Source organism: Boleophthalmus pectinirostris, unplaced genomic scaffold (assembly GCF_026225935.1).
Source record: "Boleophthalmus pectinirostris isolate CB_2022bp ecotype Guang Dong unplaced genomic scaffold, ASM2622593v1 HiC_scaffold_7, whole genome shotgun sequence".
Taxonomy (NCBI): Eukaryota; Metazoa; Chordata; class Actinopteri; order Gobiiformes; family Gobiidae; genus Boleophthalmus; species Boleophthalmus pectinirostris.
Genome location: NW_026571473.1, coordinates 37,362,264 through 37,383,098, shown reverse-complemented (window position 1 = coordinate 37,383,098; position 20,835 = coordinate 37,362,264). Strand labels below are relative to the sequence as shown.

The following is a 20,835-nucleotide window of genomic DNA, read 5'->3' as shown; positions in this document are numbered from 1 at the left end:
TGGAAAATGTATCAGCAAAAGGTAGGGATCATATTCTTTAGTTTGTTTGTCACTGACACTGACACTAGAGTGACGGACAGAAAAAAGGGGTGGAGTGGCACTATGGGACATTTTTGATTGACTGGGCAAAGATTGCGGAGCAGGAGGCAGGGTAACACTACGTCCGTTTTATTTAAGCTGCCTTACAGTCAGTGGGAAAGACAAAACATGAAGTGAGCATCGCGGCCGTTTTTCGCGGCAGTCAACAACGTTGGACTTTTCTGTTCCTTTCACGAAAAAAAAAAAAAGCGTTATGAGCAGACAACCCGTCGCTTCGTTTTTTAACCCAAATTAATAGTTATTATTATTGGGGGACTAGATTTGTGTGGCTTTATTTTCACTTGCCCGCTCGGGCAAATCGGCAGACGAGAGTACTTGCCCGGATAAAACTTTAAGTTGCCCGGGGCCAGCGGGTTCATATCACTGCGCCCTGCCGCCATGTGACAGCTGCGCACGGATCCATCACTTTCTGTAGTTGTTTGGCAGTGTTTACATGCGCAGACGCCGCCACGCGAGAGAGCTAACGAGAGCTAGAGCCATAAGTATATAAGCTCGTATAAGACACATAAGAATATATCTAAAAAATGATGCAAACTCTTGATTATCCAGGCTGTGAACCAGGCGCGGCTGTCACATGGCGGCAGGGCGCAGTGATACGAACGGAGAGAAAATAGTGCCAAGTGATTATGAGGTCTGACTTTTTTGAGGACGATGGTTTTGTGGTGCAAATGTTTCACTCTTTTGAACACATGTTGTTTTGAGAAGAAAAACGCTTTATTTTACTGTCCCCAGCCAACTTGCCGGACAACTTTCGTCAGCACCGAAAACGGCCAGTATCTCTGCTCACCGGACGCTGTCGGGGGTAAGTCGGTGTTGATGCACGACGCTGCTCACGGGGCTGACATACAGATTCATGTCAAAAAAACCCGAACTATCCCTTTAAGAACATATGGTGAGTCTCTTCTTTTTGTTGTTTCTGTGCTTTCGTAGCGAACAAGTCCGAGCGATTGGAGTGTTGACTCGGGCCTATCGATCCGTCCAAAGGTCTGGCTCTGCTCTGAGGGACACTGACCCGCTCCAGACCCGCTCCAGTCCTCCTCTAGTCTCCGCTCGTCTTTATCTGGACTAAACACATCTCTGACACTCGATATTCAAGCATTCAGGTAGGACTTTATTTTATCAGTCGTAGTTAAAAGTTCAGTCTTGATATCTCTCTTTTATCCTGTCTCTTTTTCATCTAAGTTTATCTGAAAGGGGGAGTTAGATTCTTCAGATTTTGTGTGGGCGGACAAATACGCTTGGATAACACGACTTTATTTAAGCAATATTTATAGTTTATAGACTCAAAGGATCGTCCACTCAAACGACGGAGTATAAGGGTCAGATAAAAAATAATTAAAATGCTGGCGCTACGAGAATAAAGTCGTAACATTTTGACATTAAAGTCATATTTTTTATGTGAATAAAGTCGTAAACTTACAAGAATAAAGTAGTAATTTTACAAGAATGAAGTCGTAGTCAAAATAAAGTCGTAATATGATGAGAATATCGGCGGCTCGGAAAGTCTGAACGAGTGGAGAATGGAGAATTTGGAGCATTTTGTAAAGGAGAAGAATCTGTGTATTCATTCGTTCATTCGACTGAACCAGGACTGAATCAGGACTAAATCAGGTCCAGAGCCAAACCAGAAAGACCAGGATTGAGACCGGGACCAGACCAGGACTGAAAATGGTTTAGTCCTAGTTTAGTCCTGGTTTAAGTCACGGAAATGGGAAATGACGTTTCCGTGACTTTAAAATGCGATGCGGGAATATTGCACCACATACGGACTGAACCAGGACTGAACCAGGACTGAAACCAGGACTAAACCGTTTTCAGTCCTGGTCTGGTCCTGGTCTCAGTCCCAGTCTCAGTCCTGGTCCTGTTCCCGGTCTCAATCCTGGTCTCAGTTCTTGTCTGATCCCGGTCTCAGTCTTGGTCCCTGACTCAGTCCTTGTCTAAGTCCTGGTCTCAGTGCCGGTCTGGTCTCGGACCTCGTTTAGTCCTGGTTTAGTTCTGGTTCAGTCTGGAGGCGCAATAAATTGTTGTTCGTTTTCTTATTTTTGGTTTTATATTGACAAACAAGGTTCTTCTTCTGCCGCATTTTTCACTTTGACTTTGATTTTATTACGACTTCATTCTCGTAATATTATAACTTTATTCTCATAATATTAACTTTATTTTAACTTCGACTTTATTCTCGTAAAATTACGACTTTAATGTCGAAATGTTATGACTTTATTCTCGTAGCTCCAGCATGTTTTTTTTTGTATCTGACCCTTACACTCCGTCGTCCACTCAAAACGACACGCACTTTAAACATTTTTATTTTCGTTTATTGTATCTGTGGCGGTTAAAAACTCGCTTTATTCAATGTTTTTAGTGAAAATACTTGATTTTTTAATCCAGTCTAAAAGTGTGGTCCAGTAGAAAACACACGTACAGTATCTGATAGTTTATTTGATTAACTGATTAATGATATAATATTGTTTACTTTTCGTACGATGCTCACTGCACAAACAAACAGCACGTCTTTATAAGAAAAGGTCAAACAGGATAAGAAGTTGTGTATTTTTCGGACTACAGGTTGCACTTTTTTCATGGTTTGGGTGTTTCCTGCGACTTATATATTAAAATTCTAGTCTTGTGTGTGAGTATCTCCTGTACCACTGTCACTTGGCTCTACTCAGTGTTGGGAAAGTTATTTTTAAAATGTTTTCTCCTACAGATTACAGATTACACACCCCAAAATGTAGTTTGTAACGTAATCCATTAAATTACTTAAAGTGACTAATGTAATCTGAATACTTTGGATTACTTGATATTGTCATGTTTTTTAAAACTACGTGAATGTAACAACAACATCCTGAAAAATTCATGTTTGTTCAGTCTTTACTTGACCAGATTAAAAATATTATTGATAGAAAAATGATTTTTATATGAGGTCATAATTACGTCCACACTACTGTTGGTGTCATATTGTATTAGTTTAGTCCTGGTTTAATCCTGGTTTTAGTCCTGGTTTAATCCTGGTTTAATCCTGGTTTGGTCCTGGTTTTAGTCCTGGTTTTCGCCCTGGTTTAGTCCTGGTTTAGTCCTGGTTTAGTCCTGGTTTTAGTCCTGGTTTAATCCTAGTTTAGTCCTGGTTTAGTCCTGGTTTTAGTCCATGTTTAGTCCTGGTTTAGTCCTGGTTTTTAGTCCTGGTTTAGTCCTGGTTTTTAGTCCTGGTTTTAGTCCTGTTTAGTTGTTAGTCCTGGTTTAGTCCTGGTTTTAGTCCTAAGTTTAGTCCTGGTTTTAGTCCTGGTTTTTAGTCCTAGTTTAGTCCTGGTTTTAGTCCTGGTTTTAGTCCAAGTTTAGTCCTGGTTTAGTCCTGGTTTAATCCTAGTTTAGTCCTGGTTTAGTCCTGGTTTTAGTCCAAGTTTAGTCCTGGTTTTAGTCCTGGTTTAGTCCAAGTTTACTCCTGGTTTTAGTCCTGGTTTAATCCTAGTTTAGTCCTGGTTTAGTCCTGGTTTTAGTCCAAGTTTAGTCCTGGTTTTAGTCCTGGTTTAATCCTAGTTTAGTCCTGGTTTAGTCCAAAATGTGAAAACAGTAAAATCCCTCTGTGTAATCCATTTATTTCAACAAAGTAACTGTAATCCAATTACCACTCACTGAAACAGTAACTGTAACTGAATAGTTACTCATCATTTGTACTCTGATTACATAACTCTGGTACATGTAATCTGTTACTCCCCAACACTGTTTATGTGCACAGTAAAAGATTTAGGGACATTTCCTTTCCTGCTCTCATAAAGAGGAGTTTTTGGTTGTTTTCTGTAAATAGTTCTGTGTCTTGTCTCCTGTTCTTCATGTTCATAAGGTTTTGGCAAAACAAGTGTTGAACTTCAGCCTAAATCCCTTCGATCGATAGAATAACCTTATTGATACGCATTAACTGCAGAATTTGTTTTTTGTTAAATCATTGTTATATGATGTATGATTATGTTAACTGATCAAAGAAAATAAACTACTACTACTACTGACTACTAGGGATGGGCATTCGATGAAATTTTCTTAATCGATCGTCGGAAGAATTAACGGTCGATTATCGATTAATCATTAACGTTTTTATATTAAAATGATCATCATTATTATTACTATCTGCACTACTAATCTGCATAAATAAATTCAACTTTACGACATATAAACCGTAACGACTCTAGAGCCACATCAGCCCGTTTGACATTATAATGTGTTTAATTCAGTTTTGTTCAACTCTCACAGAAACAAAACTTAAAACCACATCACTAATTTGCATAAACTCAGTGAAGATAAAACTCCAGCTCTTGTGTCGCTGATGTGGTTCAATTTCTGTCGGATTAAAAGACATGACTCAGGTGAATACAGGTTAGTGTGACCAGATTTGCGTTTGTCAAAACCAGGACAGCGTACGGGGGGAGGGGGGCGGGGCCTCGTCATCCACATTGAGCGACTCTCACCTGGTAAAACTTTTTCCCGCTGGACACAGAAACATATGTGCTGCTTTATACACTGTGCACATGGACTCACACTTGTCCCAACGCAACGGAAAGTGTGGAATTTCTTCTACAAATCATCGGTTAAATCCACATTTGTGCTTCGGTTCGTTACAGACTGACCCACTGTTTGTGTCTCGCTCCTTCTGATGCAGAGACACATGTACACACCTGTTTGGTCACGATACACACAGCAACATACATTCAGTTTGTCGATTAAAATTAACGTAATCGATGAAATTCTTAATGATCAATTATCGATTTATCATGTCCATCCCTACTGAGTACAGATAAAGCTGCACTGTAGAGAGCTCTGGGAGTGTTGAAAGGCGCTGTGGAACTCCAGTGATTAATGAATTTTATTTATCACACTATAATTAGAATAATTCAATTCAATCTTTATTAAGAACACATAATATCTGGTCCATAGTATATAAAAAAAGTATATAAAAAAATGAGGAAAATAAAACTTTAAATACACAATGTTTACACCTTTGAGTGAGTTTAGTTTTCAGACTTTTCAAATCTCCTCAGTGAAAATGTGTCCAGTGGAAGTGTGAGCCACAATCCCAGGATCTGTTTACATCTTTTTCTCATCTCTCTTTTTCTCGTTTTCTCTGTGTGTGTGTGTGTGTGTGTGTGTGTGTGTGTGTGTGTGTGTTCAGGATGCGTGTGTGTGCGTCTCTCCTCTTCCTCGCCCTCCTCCCCCTCGTCTCTGTCTCTGTCCCTGACATCTGCAGCTCCAAACCCAAAGACCTGCCCCTGGAGCCTCGCTGCGTCTACAGGACCCCAGACCAGGACGACGAGACCACAGCAGACACAGGTACACAACAACTCACCAGGTTTAGTCCTGGTTTAGTCCTGGTTTAGTCCTGGTTTAGTCCTGGTTTAAGTCTGGTTTAGTCCTGGTTTAGTCCTGGTTTAGTCCTGGTTTAGTCTGGTTTAGTCCTGGTTTAGTCCTGGTTTTAGTCTGGTTTAGTCCTGGTTTAATCCTGGTTTATCCTGGTTTAGTCCTGGTTTTGTTCTGCTCTAATCCTGGTTTAGTCCTGGTTTTAGTCCTGGTTTAGTCCCTGGTTTAATCCTGGTTTAGTCTGGTTTAGTCCTGGTTTAATCCTGGTTTAGTCCTGGTTTAATCCTGGTTTAGTCCTGGTTTAGTCCTGGTTTAGTCCTGGTTTAGTCCTGGTTTAGTTCTGGTTTAGTCCTGGTTTAATCCTGGTTTAGTCCTGGTTTAGTCTGGTTAGTTCTGCTTTAGTCCTGGTTTAGTTCTGGTTTTAGTCTGGTTTAATCCTGGTTTAGTCCTGGTTTAATCCTGGTTTAGTCCTGGTTTAGTCTGGTTTTAGTCCTGGTTTAGTCCTGGTTTAGTCCTGGTTTAGTCCTGGTTTAGTCCTGGTTTAGTCCTGGTTTAGTCCTGGTTTAGTTCTGGTTTAGTCCTGGTTTAGTCCTGGTTTAGTCCTGGTTTAGTCCTGGTTTAGTTCTGCTCTAGTCCTGGTTTAGTTCTGGTTTAGTCCTGGTTTAATCCTGGTTTAGTCCTGGTTTAATCCTGGTTTAGTCCTGGTTTAGTCCCTGGTTTAATCTGGTTTAGTCTGGTTTAGTCCCTGGTTTAGTCCTGGTTTAGTCCCTGGTTTAGGTTTAGTCCTGGTTTAGTTCTGGTTTAGTCCTGGTTTAATCCTGGTTTAGTCCTGGTTTAGTCCTGGTTTAGTCTGGTTTAGTCTCCTAGTCCTGGTTTAGTTCTGGTTTAGTCCTGGTTTAATCCTGGTTTAGTCTGGTTTAATCCTGGTTTAGTCCTGGTTTAGTCTGCTCTAGGTTTAGTCCCTGTTTGTTCCTGGTTAGTCCTGGTTAGTAATCCTGGTTTAGTCCTGGTTTAGTCCTGGTTTAGTCCTGGTTTTAGTCCTGGTTTAGTTCTGCTCTAGTCTTGAGTCCTGGTTTAGTCCTGGTTTAGTCCTGGTTTAGTCCTGGTTTAGTCCTGGCTCTTGTCCTTGGTTTAGTTGGCTGTCTCTTCTAGTCTTGGTCTGGTGTCCTGGTTTAGTCCTGGTTTAGTCCTGGTTTAGTCCTGGTTTAATCTTGTCCTGGTTTAGTCCTTTGTTTTTAGTCCTGGTTTAGTCCTGGTTTAGTCTCCTGGTTTAGTCCTGGTTTAGTCCCCTGGTTTAGTCCTGGTTTAGTTCTGGTCTTGGTCTTGTCCCTGGTTTAGTCCTGGTTTGGTCCTGGTTTAGTCCTTGGTTTAGTTCTGCTCTAGTCTTGATCTTGTCCCTGGTTTAGTCCTGGTTTAGTCCTGGTTTGGTCCTGGTTTAGTCCTGTTTGATCTTGTTGGTTTTCAAGTCCTGGTTTAGTCCCTGGTTTAGTTCTGGTCTTGAGTCCTGGTTTAGTCCTGGTTTAGTCCTGGTTTAGTCTTGGTTTAGTCCTGGTTTGTCCTGGAGTTTAAATCCTGGTTTAGTCCTGGTTTAGTCCTGGTTTAGTCCTGGTTTGGTCCTGGTTTAATCCTGGTTAGTCCTGGTTTAGTTCTGCTCTAGTCCTGGTTTAGTCCTGGTTTAGTTCTGCTCTAATCTTGGTCTTGTCCTGTTTTAGTCCTGGTTTAGTCCTGGTTTGTCCTGGTTTAGTCCTGGCTTTAGTCTGGTTTAATCTGGTTTAGTTCTGCTCTAGTCTTGATCTTGTTCCCTGGTCTAGTCCTGGTTTAGTCCTGGTTTGGTCCTGGTTTAGTCCTGGATTAGTCCTGGTTTAGTCTGGTTTAGTTTCTGCTCTAGTCTTGATCTTGTCCCTTTAGTCCTGGTTTAGTCTGGTTTGTCCTGGTTTAGTCCTGGTTTAGTCCTGTTTAATCTTGGTTTAGTTCTGCTCTAGTCTTGATCTTGTCCCTGGTCTAGTCCTGGTTTAGTCCTGGTTTCCTGGTTAGTAGTCCTGGTTTAGTTCTGCTCTAGTCTTGATCTTGTCCCTGGTTTAGTCCTGGTTAGTCCTGGGTCCTGTTTAATCTTGGTTTTAGTTCTGCTCTAGTCTTGATCTTGTCCCTGGTTTAGTCCTGGTTTGGTCCTGGATTAGTCCTGGTTTAGTCCTGGTTTAGTTCTGCTCTAGTCTTGATCTTGTCCCTGGTTTAGTCCTGGTTTGGTCCTGGTTTAGTCCTGGTTTATTCCTGGTTTAGTCAGTTGTTTAGTTTGGTTTAGTCCTGGTTTAGTTCTGCTCTAATCTTGGTCTTGTCCCTGGTTTAGTCCTGGTTTGGTCCTGGTTTAGTCCTGGTTTAGTCCTGGTTTAGTCTGGTTTAGTTCTGCTCTAGTCTTGATCTTGTCCCTGGTTTTAGTCCTGGTTTAGTCCTGGTTTGGTCCTGGTTATAGTCTGGCTTTAGGTTTAGTTCTGCCTAGTCTTGAAGTCTGGTTNCTGGTTTAGTCCTGGTTTAATCCTGTTTAGTTTAGTCCTGGTTTTAGTCCCTGGTTTTTAGTCCTGGTTTTAGTCCTGGTTTAGTTTATCCTGTCCTGTTTTAAGTCCTGGTTTTAGTCCTGGTTTAGTTTAGTCCTGGTTTTAGTCCTGGTTTAGTCCTGTTTAGTTTTAGTCCTGGTTTTTAGTCCTAGGTTTTAGTCCTGGTTTAGTCCTGGTTTTAGTCCTGGTTTAGTCCTTTTTCCAGTCCTGGTTTAGTCCTGGTTTTAGTCCTGGTAAACCTGGTTTTAGTCCTGGTTTAATCCTGTAAGTCCTGGTTTTAGTTGGTTTATCCTTTTAGTCAGTCCCACAAAGTAGTCCTGGTTTAACTGTAGTCCTGGTTTATCCAATTACCACTCACTGAAACAGTAACTGTAACTGAATACAGTTACTCATCATTTGTACTCTGATTACATAACTCTGGTACATGTAATCTGTTACTCCCCAACACTGTTTATGTGCACAGTAAAAGATTTAGGGACATTTCCTTTCCTGCTCTCATAAAGAGGAGTTTTTGGTTGTTTTCTGTAAATAGTTCTGTGTCTTGTCTCCTGTTCTTCATGTTCATAAGGTTTTGGCAAAACAAGTGTTGAACTTCAGCCTAAATCCCTTCGATCGATAGAATAACCTTATTGATACGCATTAACTGCAGAATTTGGTTTTTGTTAAATCATTGTTATATGATGTATGATTATGTTAATTGATCGAAGAAAATAAACTACTACTACTACTGACTACTAGGGACGGGCATTCGATGAAATTTTCTTAATCGATCGTCGGAAGAATTAACGGTCGATTATCGATTAATCATTAACGTTTTTATATTAAAATGATCATCATTATTATTACTATCTGCACTACTAATCTGCATAAATAAATTCAACTTTACGACATATAAACCGTAACGACTCTAGAGCCACATCAGCCCGTTTGACATTATAATGTGTTTAATTCAGTTTTGTTCAAATCTCACAGAAACAAAACTTAAAACCACATCACTAATTTGCATAAACTCAGTGAAGATAAAACTCCAGCTCTTGTGTCGCTGATGTGGTTCAACTTTCTGTCGGATTAAAAGACATGACTCAGGTGAATACAGGTTAGTGTGACCAGATTTGCGTTTGTCAAAACCAGGACAGCGTACGGGGGGAGGGGGGGGGGGGCCTCGTCATCCACATTGAGCGACTCTCACCTGGTAAAACTTTTTCCCCACTGGACACAGAAACATATGTGTGCTGCTTTATACACTGTGCACATGGACTCACACTTGTCCCGAACGCAACGGAAAGTGTGGAATTTCTTCTACAAATCATCGGTTAAATCCACATTTGTGTGCTTCGGTTCGTTACAGACTGACCCACTGTTTTGTGTCTCGCTCCTTCTGATGCAGAGACACATGTACACACCTGTTTGGTCACGACACACACAGCAACATACATTCGGTTTGTCGATTAAAATGAACGTAATCGATGAAATTCTTAATGATCAGTTATCGATTAATCAATTAATCATGCCCATCCCTACTGAGTACAAATAAAGCTGCACTGTAGAGAGCTCTGGGAGTGTTGAAAGGCGCTGTAGAACTCCAGTGATTAATGAATTTTATTTATCACACTATAATTAGAATAATTCAATTCAATCTTTATTAAGAACACATAATATCTGGTCCATAGTATATAAAAAAAAGTATATAAAAATGAGGAAAATAAAACTTTAAATACACAATGTTTACACCTTTGAGTGAGTTTAGTTTTCAGACTTTTCAAATCTCCTCAGTGAAAATGTGTCCAGTGGAAGTGTGAGCCACAATCCCAGGATCTGTTTACATCTTTTTCTCATCTCTCTTTTTCTCGTTTTCTCTCTGTGTGTGTGTGTGTGTGTGTGTGTGTGTGTGTGTGTGTGTGTGTGTGTGTGTGTGTGCGTCTCTCCTCTTCCTCGCCCTCCTCCCCCTCGTCTCTGTCTCTGTCCCTGACATCTGCAGCTCCAAACCCAAAGACCTGCCCCTGGAGCCTCGCTGCGTCTACAGGACCCCAGACCAGGACGACGAGACCACAGCAGACACAGGTACACAACAACTCACCGCTACCACAGCCCGGGTCAAGGTTTAGTCCTGGTCTAGTCCTGGTCTAGTCCTGGTTTAGTTCTGCTCTAGTCCTGGCTTAGTTCTGGTTTAGTCCTGGTTTAAGCCTGGTTTAGTTCTGGTTTAGTCCTGGTTTAGTTCTGGTTTAGTCCTGGTTTAATCCTGGTTTAGTCCTGGTTTAGTCCTGGTTTAGTTCTGCTCTAGTCCTGGTTTAGTTCTGGTTTAGTCCTGGTTTAATCCTGGTTTAGTCCTGGTTTAGTCCTGGTTTAGTCCTGGTTTAATCCTGGTTTAGTTCTGGTTTAGTTCTGCTCTAGTCCTGGTTTAATCCTGGTTTAGTCCTGGTTTAGTCCTGCTCTAGTCCTGGTTTAGTTCTGGTTTAGTCCTGGTTTAATCCTGGTTTAGTCCTGTTTAGTCCTGGTTTAGTCCTGGTTTTAGTTCCTGGTTTAGTCCTGGTTTAGTTCTGGTTTAGTCCTGCTGGTTTAGTCCTGGTTTAGTCCTGGTTTAGTCCTGGTTTAGTTCTCCTGGTCTAGTCCTGGTTTAGTTCTGGTTTAGTCCTGGTTTAGTCCTCCTGGTTTAGTCCTGGTTTAATATCCTGGTTTAGTCCTGGTTTGTGCTTTAGTTCTGGTCCTTAGTCCTGGTTTAGTTTCCTGGTTTAGTCCCTGGTTTAATCCTGGTTTAGTCCTGGTTTAGTCCTGGTTTAGTTCTGCTCTAGTCCTGGTTTAGTCCTGGTTTAATCCTGGTTTAGTCCTGGTTTAGTCCTGGTTTAGTTCTGCTCTAGTCCTGTTTTAGTCCTGCTTTACTCCAGGTTCACCCTGGTCTCTTGTAATCCCAGTTTAGTCTTTGTTTTTTGTTGTTTGGCCCTTGTTCATCTTTTTTTGTTGTTGTTTTGACCTTGTTCATCTCAAGTTTTCTCTCTCCAGAGTTTAGTCCTAATTTAGTCCTGCTTTAGTCCTTATTTGGTCCTGGTTTAGTCCTGTTTTAGTCTTGTTTTAGTCCAGGTTCATCTCAGTCTCTTGTAATCCCAGTTTAGTCTTTGTTTCTATTGTTTTGACCTTGTTCATCTCAAGTTTTCTCTCGTCACAGTTTAGTCCTGGTTTAGTCCTTGTTTGATCGTTTTTTTTGTTCTGTTTTTGTCCTGTTTTAGTCCTGGTTTAGTCCAGGTTCAACTGGACTAAACCAACTCTCTTGTAGTCCCAGTTTAGTCTTTGTTTTTGTTGTTTTAACCTTGTTCATCCCTACTTTTCTTGCTCTTTTTAGTCCTGCTTTAGTCCTGCTTTAGTCCTGTTTTAGTCCTTCTTTAGTCCTTCTTTAGTCCTGCTTTAGTCCTTCTTTAGTCCTTCTTTAGTCCTGCTTTAGTCCTGCTTTAGTCCTTCTTTAGTCCTGCTTTAGTCCTGCTTTAGTCCTGCTTTAGTCCTTTTTAGTCCTGCTTTAGTCCTTTTTAGTCCTGCTTTAGTCCTGCTTTAGTCCTTCTTTAGTCCTTCTTTAGTCCTTCTTTAGTCCTTCTTTAGTCCCTGCTTTAGTCCTTTTAGTCCTTTTTAGTCCTGCTTTAGTCCTTGCTGCTTTAGTCTTTTAGTCCTGCTTAGTCCTGCTTTTAGTCCTTTTTAGTCCTGCTTTGGTCCTTTTTTAGTCCTGCTTTAGTCCTGCTTTAGTCCTTCTTTAGTCCTGCTTTTAGTCCTTCTTTAGTCCTTTAGTCCTGCTTTAGTCCTTCTTTAGTCCTGCTTTAGTCCTGCTTTAGTCCTGCTTTAGTCCTGTCCTTCTTTAGTCCTGTTTTAGTCCTGCTTTAGTCCTGCTTTAGTCCTTCTTTAGTCCTGCTTTAGTAGTCCTGCTTTAGTCCTGTTCTTTAGTCCTGCTTTAGTCCTTCTTTAGTCCTTCTTTAGTCCTGCTTTAGTCCTGCTTTAGTCCTGCTTTAGTCCTTTTTAGTCTTTCTTTAGTCCTGCTTTAGTCCTGCCTTTAGTCCTGCTTTAGTCCTGTTTTCCTAGTCCTGTCCTTCTTTAGTCCTTCTTTAGTCCTGCTTTAGTCCTGTTCCTTAGCCTTTTAGTCCTGCTTTTTAGTCCTGCTTTTAGTCCTGCTTTAGTCCTGCTTTAGTCCTGCTTTAGTCCTAGTCCTGCTTTAGTCCTGTCCTTTTTAGTCCTGCTTTAGTCCTTCTTTAGTCCTGCTTTAGTCCTGCTCTTTAGTCCTGCTTTAGTCCTGTCTTTAGTCCTGCTTTAGTCCTGTCCTGTCTTTTAGTCCTGCTTTAGTCCTTTTAGTCCTGCTTTTAGTCCTGCTTTAGTCCTTCTTTAGTCCTTCTTTAGTCCTTCTTTAGTCCTTCTTTAGTCTTTTAGTCCTGCTTTAGTCCTGCTTTTAGTCCTGCTTTAGTCCTTTCTTTAGTCCTGCTTTTAGTCCTGCTTTAGTCCTTTTAGTCCTGCTTTTCCTCCTCTTTTAGTCCTTCTTTAGTCCTGCTTTAGTCCTGCTTTGTCCTTCTCCTTCTTAGTCCTGTTTTAGTCCTGCTTTAGTCCTTCTTTAGTCCTTCTTTGCTTTCCTAGTCCTGCTTTAGTCCTGTCTTTTTTAGTCCTTCTTTAGTCCTGCTTTTAGTCCTGCTTAGTCCTTTTTAGTCCTGCTTTAGTCCTGCTTTAGTCCTTCTTTAGTCCCTTTTAGTCTGCTTTAGTCTTCTTTAGTCCTTCTTTAGTCCTGCTTTAGTCCTGCTTTAGTCCTGCTTTAGTCCTTTTAGTCCTTTAGTCCTTTAGTCCTTTAGTCCTGCTTTAGTCCTGTTTAGTTCTTTAGTCTTTAGTCCTTTAGTCCTTCTTTAGTCCTTCTTTAGTCCTTCTTTAGTCCTGCTTTAGTCCTGCCTTTAGTCCTGCTTTAGTCCTGCTTTAGTCCTTGCTTTTAGTCCTGCTTTAGTCCTTTTAGTCCTGTTTTAGTCCTGCTTTTAGTCCTTTAGTCCTGTCCTGCTTTAGTCCTGCTTTAGTCCTTCTTTAGTCCTTCTTTAGTCCTTCTTTAGTCCTGCTTTAGTCCTGCTTCTTTAGTCCTTCTTTAGTCCTGCTTTAGTCCTGCTTTAGTCCTGTTTTAGTCCTTCTTTAGTCCTGCTTTAGTCCTTCTTTAGTCCTGCTTTAGTCCTGCTTTTAGTCCTGCTTTTAGTCCTGCTTTAGTCCTGTTTTAGTCCTGCTTTTTCCTTCTTTAGTCCTGCTTTAGTCTTTAGTCCTGCTTTAGTCCTGCCTTTAGTCCTTCTTTAGTCCTGCTAGTCCTTTTTAGTCCTGCTTTAGTCCTTCTTTAGTCCTGCTTTAGTCCTGTTTAGTCCTGCTTTAGTCCTGCTTTAGTCCTTCTTTAGTCCTGCTTTAGTCCTGCTTTAGTCCTGTTTTAGTCCTGCTTTAGTCCTGCTTTAGTCCTGTTTTAGTCCTTCTTTAGTCCTTCTTTAGTCCTGCTTTAGTCCTGCTTTAGTCCTTTTCCTAGTCCTTCCTTTAGTCCTGCTTTAGTCCTTTTCCCTAGTCCTTCTTTAGTCCTGCTTTAGTCCTGTTAGTCTTTTAGTCCTTCTTTAGTCCTGCTTTTAGTCCTGTTTTAGTCCTGCTTTTCCAGTCCTGTTTAGTCCTTTTAGTCCTTTTTAGTCCTGTTTTTTAGTCCTTCTTTAGTCCTGCTTTAGTCCTGCTTTAGTCCTTCTTTAGTCCTGCTTTAGTCCTGCTTTAGTCCTTCCTGCTTAGTCCTTCTTTAGTTCCTGCTTTAGTCCTGTCTGCTTTAGTCCTTTTTAGTCCTGCTTTAGTCCTTCTTAGTCCTTCTTCTTTAGTCCTGTTTTTAGTCCTGCTTTTAGTCCTTCTTTAGTCCTTCTTTAGTCCTGTTTTAGTCCTGCTTTTAGTCCTTCTTTTTAGTCCTGCTTTTAGTCCTGCTTTAGTCCTTCTTTAGTCCTGCTTAGTCCTGCTTTAGTCCTGTCCTTTTTAGTCCTTCTTTAGTCCTTCTTTAGTCCTTTCTTTAGTCCTTCCTTTAGTCCTTTTAGTCTTTAGTCCTGCTTTTCAGTCCTTCTTTAGTCCTGTCCTTTTTAGTCCTGCTTTAGTCCTTCTTTTAGTCCTGCTTTAGTCCTGTTTTAGTCCTTCTTTAGTCCTTCTTTGCCTTTAGTCCTGTTTTAGTCCTTTTAGTCCTTTAGTCCTGCTTTTAGTCCTTCTTTTTAGTCCTTTTTAGTCCTTCCTTTAGTCCTTCTTTAGTCCTGCTTTAGTCTTTTAGTCCTTCTTTAGTCCTGTTAGTCCTGTTTTCCTTTTTAGTCCTCTTTAGTCCTGCCTTTTTAGTCCTGCTTTAGTCCTGTTTTAGTCCTTCTTAGTCCTTCTTTAGTCCTGCTTTAGTCCTTCTTTTAGTCCTGTTTTAGTCCTGCTTTAGTCCTTTTAGTCTTTTAGTCCTTCTTTAGTCCTTCCTGCTTTAGTCCTTCTTTAGTCCTTGTCCTTTTAGTCCTGAGTCCTGCTTTAGTCCTTCTTTAGTCCTTCTTTAGTCCTGCTTTAGTCCTGCTTTAGTCCTTTAGTCCTTCTTTAGTCCTGTTTTAGTCCTTCTTTAGTCCTGCTTTAGTCCTTCTTTAGTCCTGCTTTAGTCCTTCTTTAGTCCTTCTTTAGTCCTTCTTTAGTCCTTCTTTAGTCCTTCTTTAGTCCTTTTTAGTCCTGCTTTAGTCCTCTTTAGTCCTGCTTTAGTCCTTCTTTAGTCCTTTTAGTCCTGTTTTAGTCCTTCTTTAGTCCTTCTTTAGTCCTGCTTTAGTCCTGCTTTTAGTCCTTTTTAGTCCTGCTTTAGTCCTTCTTTAGTCCTGCTTTAGTCCTTCTTTAGTCCTGCTTTAGTCCTGTTTTAGTCCTGCTTTAGTCCTTGCTTTAGTCCTTCTTTAGTCCTGCTTTTAGTCCTGCTTTAGTCCTTCTTTTAGTCCTTCTTTAGTCCTGCTTTAGTCCTGCTTTAAGTCCTTTCTTTAGTCCTTCCTTTAGTCCTTCTTTAGCTTTAGTCCTTTTAGTCCTTCTTTAGTCCTTCTTTAGTCCTTTTAGTCCTTCTTTAGTCCTTTTCCTTTAGTCCTGCTTTAGTCCTTTTAGTCCTTCTTTAGTCCTGCTTTAGTCCTTTTAGTCTTTAGTCTCCTTTAGTCTTTTGTCCTGCCTTTAGTCCTTTTTAGTCTTTCTTTTAGTCCTGCTTTAGTCCTGCTTTTAGTCCTGTCCTTTTAGTCCTTCTTTAGTCCTGCTTTAGTCCTTTAGTCCTTTCTTTAGTCCTTCTTTAGTCCTGCTTTTAGTCCTGTTTTAGTCCTGCCTTTAGTCCTTTTCCTTTTAGTCCTGCTTTAGTCCTTCTTTAGTCCTTCTTAGTCCTTTTAGTCCTGCTTTAGTCCTGCTTTTAGTCCTGCTTTAGTCCTTCTTTAGTCCTTTTAGTCCTTCTTTAGTCCTGCTTTAGTCCTGTTTAGTCCTTTTTAGTCCTGTTTTAGTCCTGTTTTAGTCCTGGTTCAGTCCTGGTTTAGTCCTTCTTTAGTCCTGCTTTAGTCCTGTTTTAGTCCTGTTTCAGTCCCGGTTCAGTCCCGTTTAGTCCTTCTTTAGTCCTGCTTTTAGTCCTGTTTTAGTCCTGTTTTAGTCCTGTTTTAGTCCCGGTTCAGTCCTGGTTCAGTCCTCTCTCCTCTCTCCGCAGCTCCTCCCACCTCAGATCCGGTCCCGGAGAACACAAACCCCAGAGTTTGGGAGCTTTCCCGGGCCAACGGGGCCTTCGCTCTGTCCCTGTACAAACAGCTGAGCTCCAGCCGCTCCGCCACAGAAAACATCTTCATGTCGCCCGTCAGCGTCTCCACGGCCTTCGCCATGACCAAGCTGGGCGCCTGCAACCAGACCCTGCAGCAGATCATGAAGGTGACCGGGGAATCTTACTCACAACATGGAAATAAGACCTTAAAAAGACTCGAAAACGCCTTGAATTTTTAGATCTGGGTCTTAAAATTTGTGCAGTGTAACTTCTCCGTATCATTTCTCCTCAAAAGTTTAATTTGTCAACCTTTATTATTATTTGGATAAATGGAGGATTTTTTTAAAGTTTCAAATTGGCAGTGAAAGTTTGAAATACCATTACAGAGACGCAGCAGCCTTGTAATTATGATGACCAAAAAAAAAAAAAAAAGAATGAAAATGTATCAACTGTGGACGTGTTGAGGCCAGATAAACATCAGCCAATAGAAAACGAGGCTCCCTCTTTTTCTATTGGCTGTGAGGTTGTCAATCAAGCTCCCTACGTTTCTAGTGTAACTGACTCGCCTGAGCGCGGGAATTATGTGGTTTATGCAGCGGTTCTTAGAGGCTTTTTTAAAGGTTGTATAGAGGATTTTTTTAAGGGAAGAGAAATACAGCGACAGTCCTTGTGCGCATTCAGAATTAGTGTTGAAGTTTCCTGTCTAGAAGTAATTCAGCGACCGACGAGTCAGTTTTTAGACCCTTCGCCTGCTTCGGTCGCGCCATCGCTGGACGAGATCTCCAAGAATCACCTCAGTTTGGCTTTGCTCCTTTTCCCCTTCTCTTCTTCTTTCAGTGACCTCAAAAAACGGACTTTCTTTTGGGGCGAACCGGTTGTGGATTCTCGTCCGCCGTCTCGACAAACTTTGTGTGAAATGCGACAGGAAGCGACAGTTCGAAAAAGCCTCTTAGAACTGCTGCGTAAACCACGTAATCCCCGCGCTCCGACGAGTCAGTTATACTAGGGAGTTTGACTGACAACTCAACAGCCAATAGAAAATGAGGGAGCCTCGTTTTCTATTGGCTGATGTTTATCTGGCCTCAACATGTCCACAGTTGATGGATTTTCTTTTTTTTTTTTTTTTGGTCATCATAATTACAAAGCTGCTGCGTCTCTGTAATGGTATTTTAATCTTTCACTGACAGTTTGAAACAAAAAAAAAATCCTCCATACAACCTTTAAACTGTAGTTTCCTCGCAATTCACACAAAGTTTGTTGCGATGGCGGACGAGAATCCACGACCGGTTCGCCGTAAAAGAAAGTCAGTTTTTGAGGTCGCTGAAAGACGAAGAGAAGGGGAAAAGGAGCAAAACCAAACTGAGGTGATTCTTGGAGATTCCGTCCAGCGATGGCGCGATTGAAGCAGACGAAGGATCTTAAAGCTGACGCGTCGGTCGCTAAATTATTTCTAGACGGGTCACTTCAACAGTGATTCTGAACGCGCACTGGCTGTAAACAAACGTGATTTCTAGAGTGAGGAGGCGGGAGGAGGTGTTTCTACTGAGGAGCTGTGGAGGAGGAAGGTGGTGTCACGTATGCACAACATTTGAAAAAGAACTGTCGCTGTATTTCTCTTCCCTTAAACAATCCTCTATACAACCTTTAAATAACGTCGCCTAAATAAAGAATGGCGGAACCAATCATTGAGAAGCAACGCAGCCCCGGATCAAAATCCTCTCAACATGATCACGCGCTACAGCAACACAAGAAACAAACTCAGGAGAAGCACGAAAAAACAAAGAACACGTCAGAAGAACACAAAGTTTGACTAACGCCTTTACGTTGTTTTTTATCGTTGGTTTTACGTTATCGAGCGACACATTTCATGCTGGAGCTATGGGAAAGTCTCTCTACTCCGCGGATTCCTTCTTTTGAGAAATTAAAGAGATAGTTCAGGTTTTTTGACATGAATCTGTACGTCATCCCCGTCAGCAGTGCGGTGCGTCCACACTGACTTTACCTCCGAAAGCGTCCGGTGAGTCGAGATCAAGCCCCCAGGTTCCAAAATGGCCGCCCATTCAAGTCAGTGGGCCGAGCTCTATGGCGCATGATCCCAGATTAGCCTTTAGCCCGGCGAGGTACTTCCGGTGGCTGTGGGCCGACCGAGCATGCGCAGTAGTGCTCTTTTCTCCCACGGGCACACGCGAATGCACGCGAACGCACGCACGGTGCGCAGGCTCATGTATCACGTGATCCCTTTGACCAATCAGAGCGAGAGGAGCTAGAGTGAAGCAGAGCGTATCCGAAGCTAATGATTATAAAGCTTTTGTTAAGACAACTGAAGGATTTTGAGATGAGAAAAAGTGCATGATCTAAAAATAGGTAAAAATCGCCACAAAATCCGACGTTTTTGAAAGTTGTAGGTCCCTGTCAGACGAACATGAGCAGGTTGTGATTACATTGCCTTTATGAGAAAAATCTTCTCGGCCCATGGGATTTTTTCAACTGTAGAACCACTGACGTCACCTCGAGGCAGCTACAAGCAGCAATACTGTATCCAGTTATTTTAATAGATCCATGGCCGAGATCCTGGCCGGTTTTGGTGCTGATTAAAGTAGTTCGGCAAGTTGTGCTGGGGACAGTCTAATAAAGCGTTTTTCTTCTCAAAACAATATGTGTTCAAAAGAGTGACACATTTGTACCACAAAACCTCCGTCCTCTAAAAACTCAGACATCATAATCGCTCGGTGCTATTTTCTCTCCGTACGTATCACTGCGCGCGGCCGTCACCTGGCGGCATGTTTCACTTTGTTAACTGCTCGGAATGTCAGCAACAACATGTTTAACTACGACACCGATGATGAAGAAACTGATTTTAGTAAAGAGCCAACGGGAGATCTTTTTGAACCCGAATATACCAATGCTGAAATTCGCCAGAGACAGTTAGACCGGGCAGAGAGAGAGAAGAGGCGAATATTCCGAGCAGTTAACAAAGTGAAACAGGCGTGGCTGTCACCTGGCGGCCGCGCGCAGTGATACGTACGGAGAGAAAATAGTGCCAAGCGATTATGAGGTCTGACTTTTTAGAGGACGGAGGTTTTGTGGTGCAAATGTGTCACTCTTTTTAACACATATGAGTCGTGGAAAGTGCTCATAAACTCATAAATCGTGGCGAAGAATTAGGATGCTCGATTAAAACAAATGTTCGTTTAGAAGATTCGTGTTTAATGATCTTGTGCGATTGTGTTTCAGGTGTTTCAGTTCGACACCATCAAAGAGAAGACCTCAGACCAGGTGCACTTCTTCTTCGCCAAACTCAACTGTCGTCTCTTCAGGAAGAAGGACCAGACCACAGAGCTGGTGTCCGCCAACAGGCTGTTCGGAGAGAAGAGCCTGGCCTTCAACGAGACCTACCAGAACATCTCCGAGACCGTCTACGGAGCCAGACTCATGCCACTCGACTTCAAGGTGAGGACCGGTCTGTGGGCCTGGGATAGACCGGGTTTAGACCTGGTTTAGACCCGGTTTAGACCCAGTTTAGACCTACGAGAACATCAGCCAGGCGGGTTATAGAGTCAGGCTCATGCAGCTCGACTTGTGGAGATGGTTGGTTGCTGGTTTAGACCTGGTTTAGAGGAGAAGGTCAGAGGAGCAAAGAGGGTCAGATGGAGCAGAGGAGAAGGTCAGAATCAGAGGAGCAGAGAGCAGAGAGAAGAGAAGAGTCAGATGGAGCAGAGGAGAGAAGATCAGATGGAGAAGAGAAGAAGGTCAGATGGAGAAGGAGAGAGAAGGAGAAGGTCAGATGGAGAGTCAGAGGAGAAGGTCAGATGGAGCAGAGGAGAGAGAAGAAGGTCAGATGGAGAGGAGAAGAGATGAGAAGGTCAGATGGAGAGAGAGTCAGATGGAGAGAGAGAGATCAGATGGAGCAGAGAGAGAAGAAGAGAGGTCAGATGGAGTAGTGGAGAAGATCAGATGGATCAGAGGAGAGAATCAGATGGAGTAGAGGAGAAAATCAAATGGAGGTGAAGAGAAGGTCAGATGGATCAGAGAAGAGAATCAGATGGAGAAGAGAAGGTCACATAGAGAAGAGAAGGTCAGATGGAGGAGAGAAGGTCACATGGAGCAGTGGAGCAGAGGAGGAGGTCAGATGTAATAATCGTCTCGTTGTTCTTGCAGGAGAACCCAGAAGCTTCTCGTGTGACCATAAACGAGTGGATCTCCAATAAAACGGAGAATCGCATTCGGCACACTTTGCCTCCGGGAGTTCTGGACTCCACCACCGTCCTGGTCCTGGTCAACACCATCTACTTCAAGGTAAAAACCAGAGGACAGCACGGCTCTGTGGAAGCTCCAGGACTCGTGTAGAAACGAACTTAAAGGACGACAAAATGTAAAAGAAATACACCACAAATCTGTCGTTATGAGGGACGTTATTTATTGCGATATTTTGGAGTGGCTTGTATAATTCTAGATTTTTGCTTTTAAAACACCTTGACGAGATTTTGGTGTGAATTATTTCCGTCGTAATCCCAAGAATTCAAGTAAAAAAACATATTTCTTCATGTTTGCGCTGAAATGAATCATGGGAGATGTAGTTCTCGATGTTTATAAGCTGTTCCTACTAGGGATGGGCATGATTAGTCGATTAATCGATAATTGATCATTAAGAATTTCATCGATTACGTTCATTTTAATCGACAAACCGAATGTAGGTTGCTGTGTGTAGTGTGACCAAACAGGTGTGTACATGTGTCTCTGCATCAGAAGGAGCGAGACACAAACAGTGGGTCAGTCTGTAACGAACCGAAGCACAAATGTGGATTTAACGATGATTTGTACAAGAAATTCCACACTTTCTGTTGAGTTCGGGACAAGTGTGAGTCCATGTGCACAGTGTATAAAGCAGCACATATGTTTCTGTGTCCAGTGGGAAAAAGTTTTTCCAGGTGAGAGTCGCTCAATGTGGATGACGAGGCCCCGCCCCCTCCCCCCGTACGCTGTCCTGGTTTTGACAAACGCAAATCTGGTCACACTAACCTGTATTCACCTGAGTCATGTCTTTTAATCCGACAGAAATTGAACCACATCAGCGACACAAGAGCTGGAGTTTTATCTTCACTTAGTTTATGCAAATTAGCGATGCGG

The 20,835-nt window shown here is 42.1% G+C and overlaps 1 protein-coding gene across 1 annotated transcript in view; it reads left to right on the top strand.

The window, feature by feature from the left end:
* The first annotated feature begins 1,064 nt into the window (after positions 1–1,064).
* serpinc1 (serpin peptidase inhibitor, clade C (antithrombin), member 1) overlaps positions 1,065–20,835 on the top strand; it is a 30,288-nt gene continuing 10,517 nt past the window's right edge. Inside the window, exons 1-5 of the mRNA XM_055165218.1 lie at positions 1,065–1,202; positions 5,258–5,415; positions 15,676–15,875; positions 18,943–19,158; positions 19,867–20,004. Of these exons, the coding sequence (XP_055021193.1) occupies positions 5,259–5,415; positions 15,676–15,875; positions 18,943–19,158; positions 19,867–20,004 (711 nt within the window). The 5' untranslated portion in view covers positions 1,065–1,202; position 5,258. The remainder of the gene's footprint in view (positions 1,203–5,257; positions 5,416–15,675; positions 15,876–18,942; positions 19,159–19,866; positions 20,005–20,835) is intronic.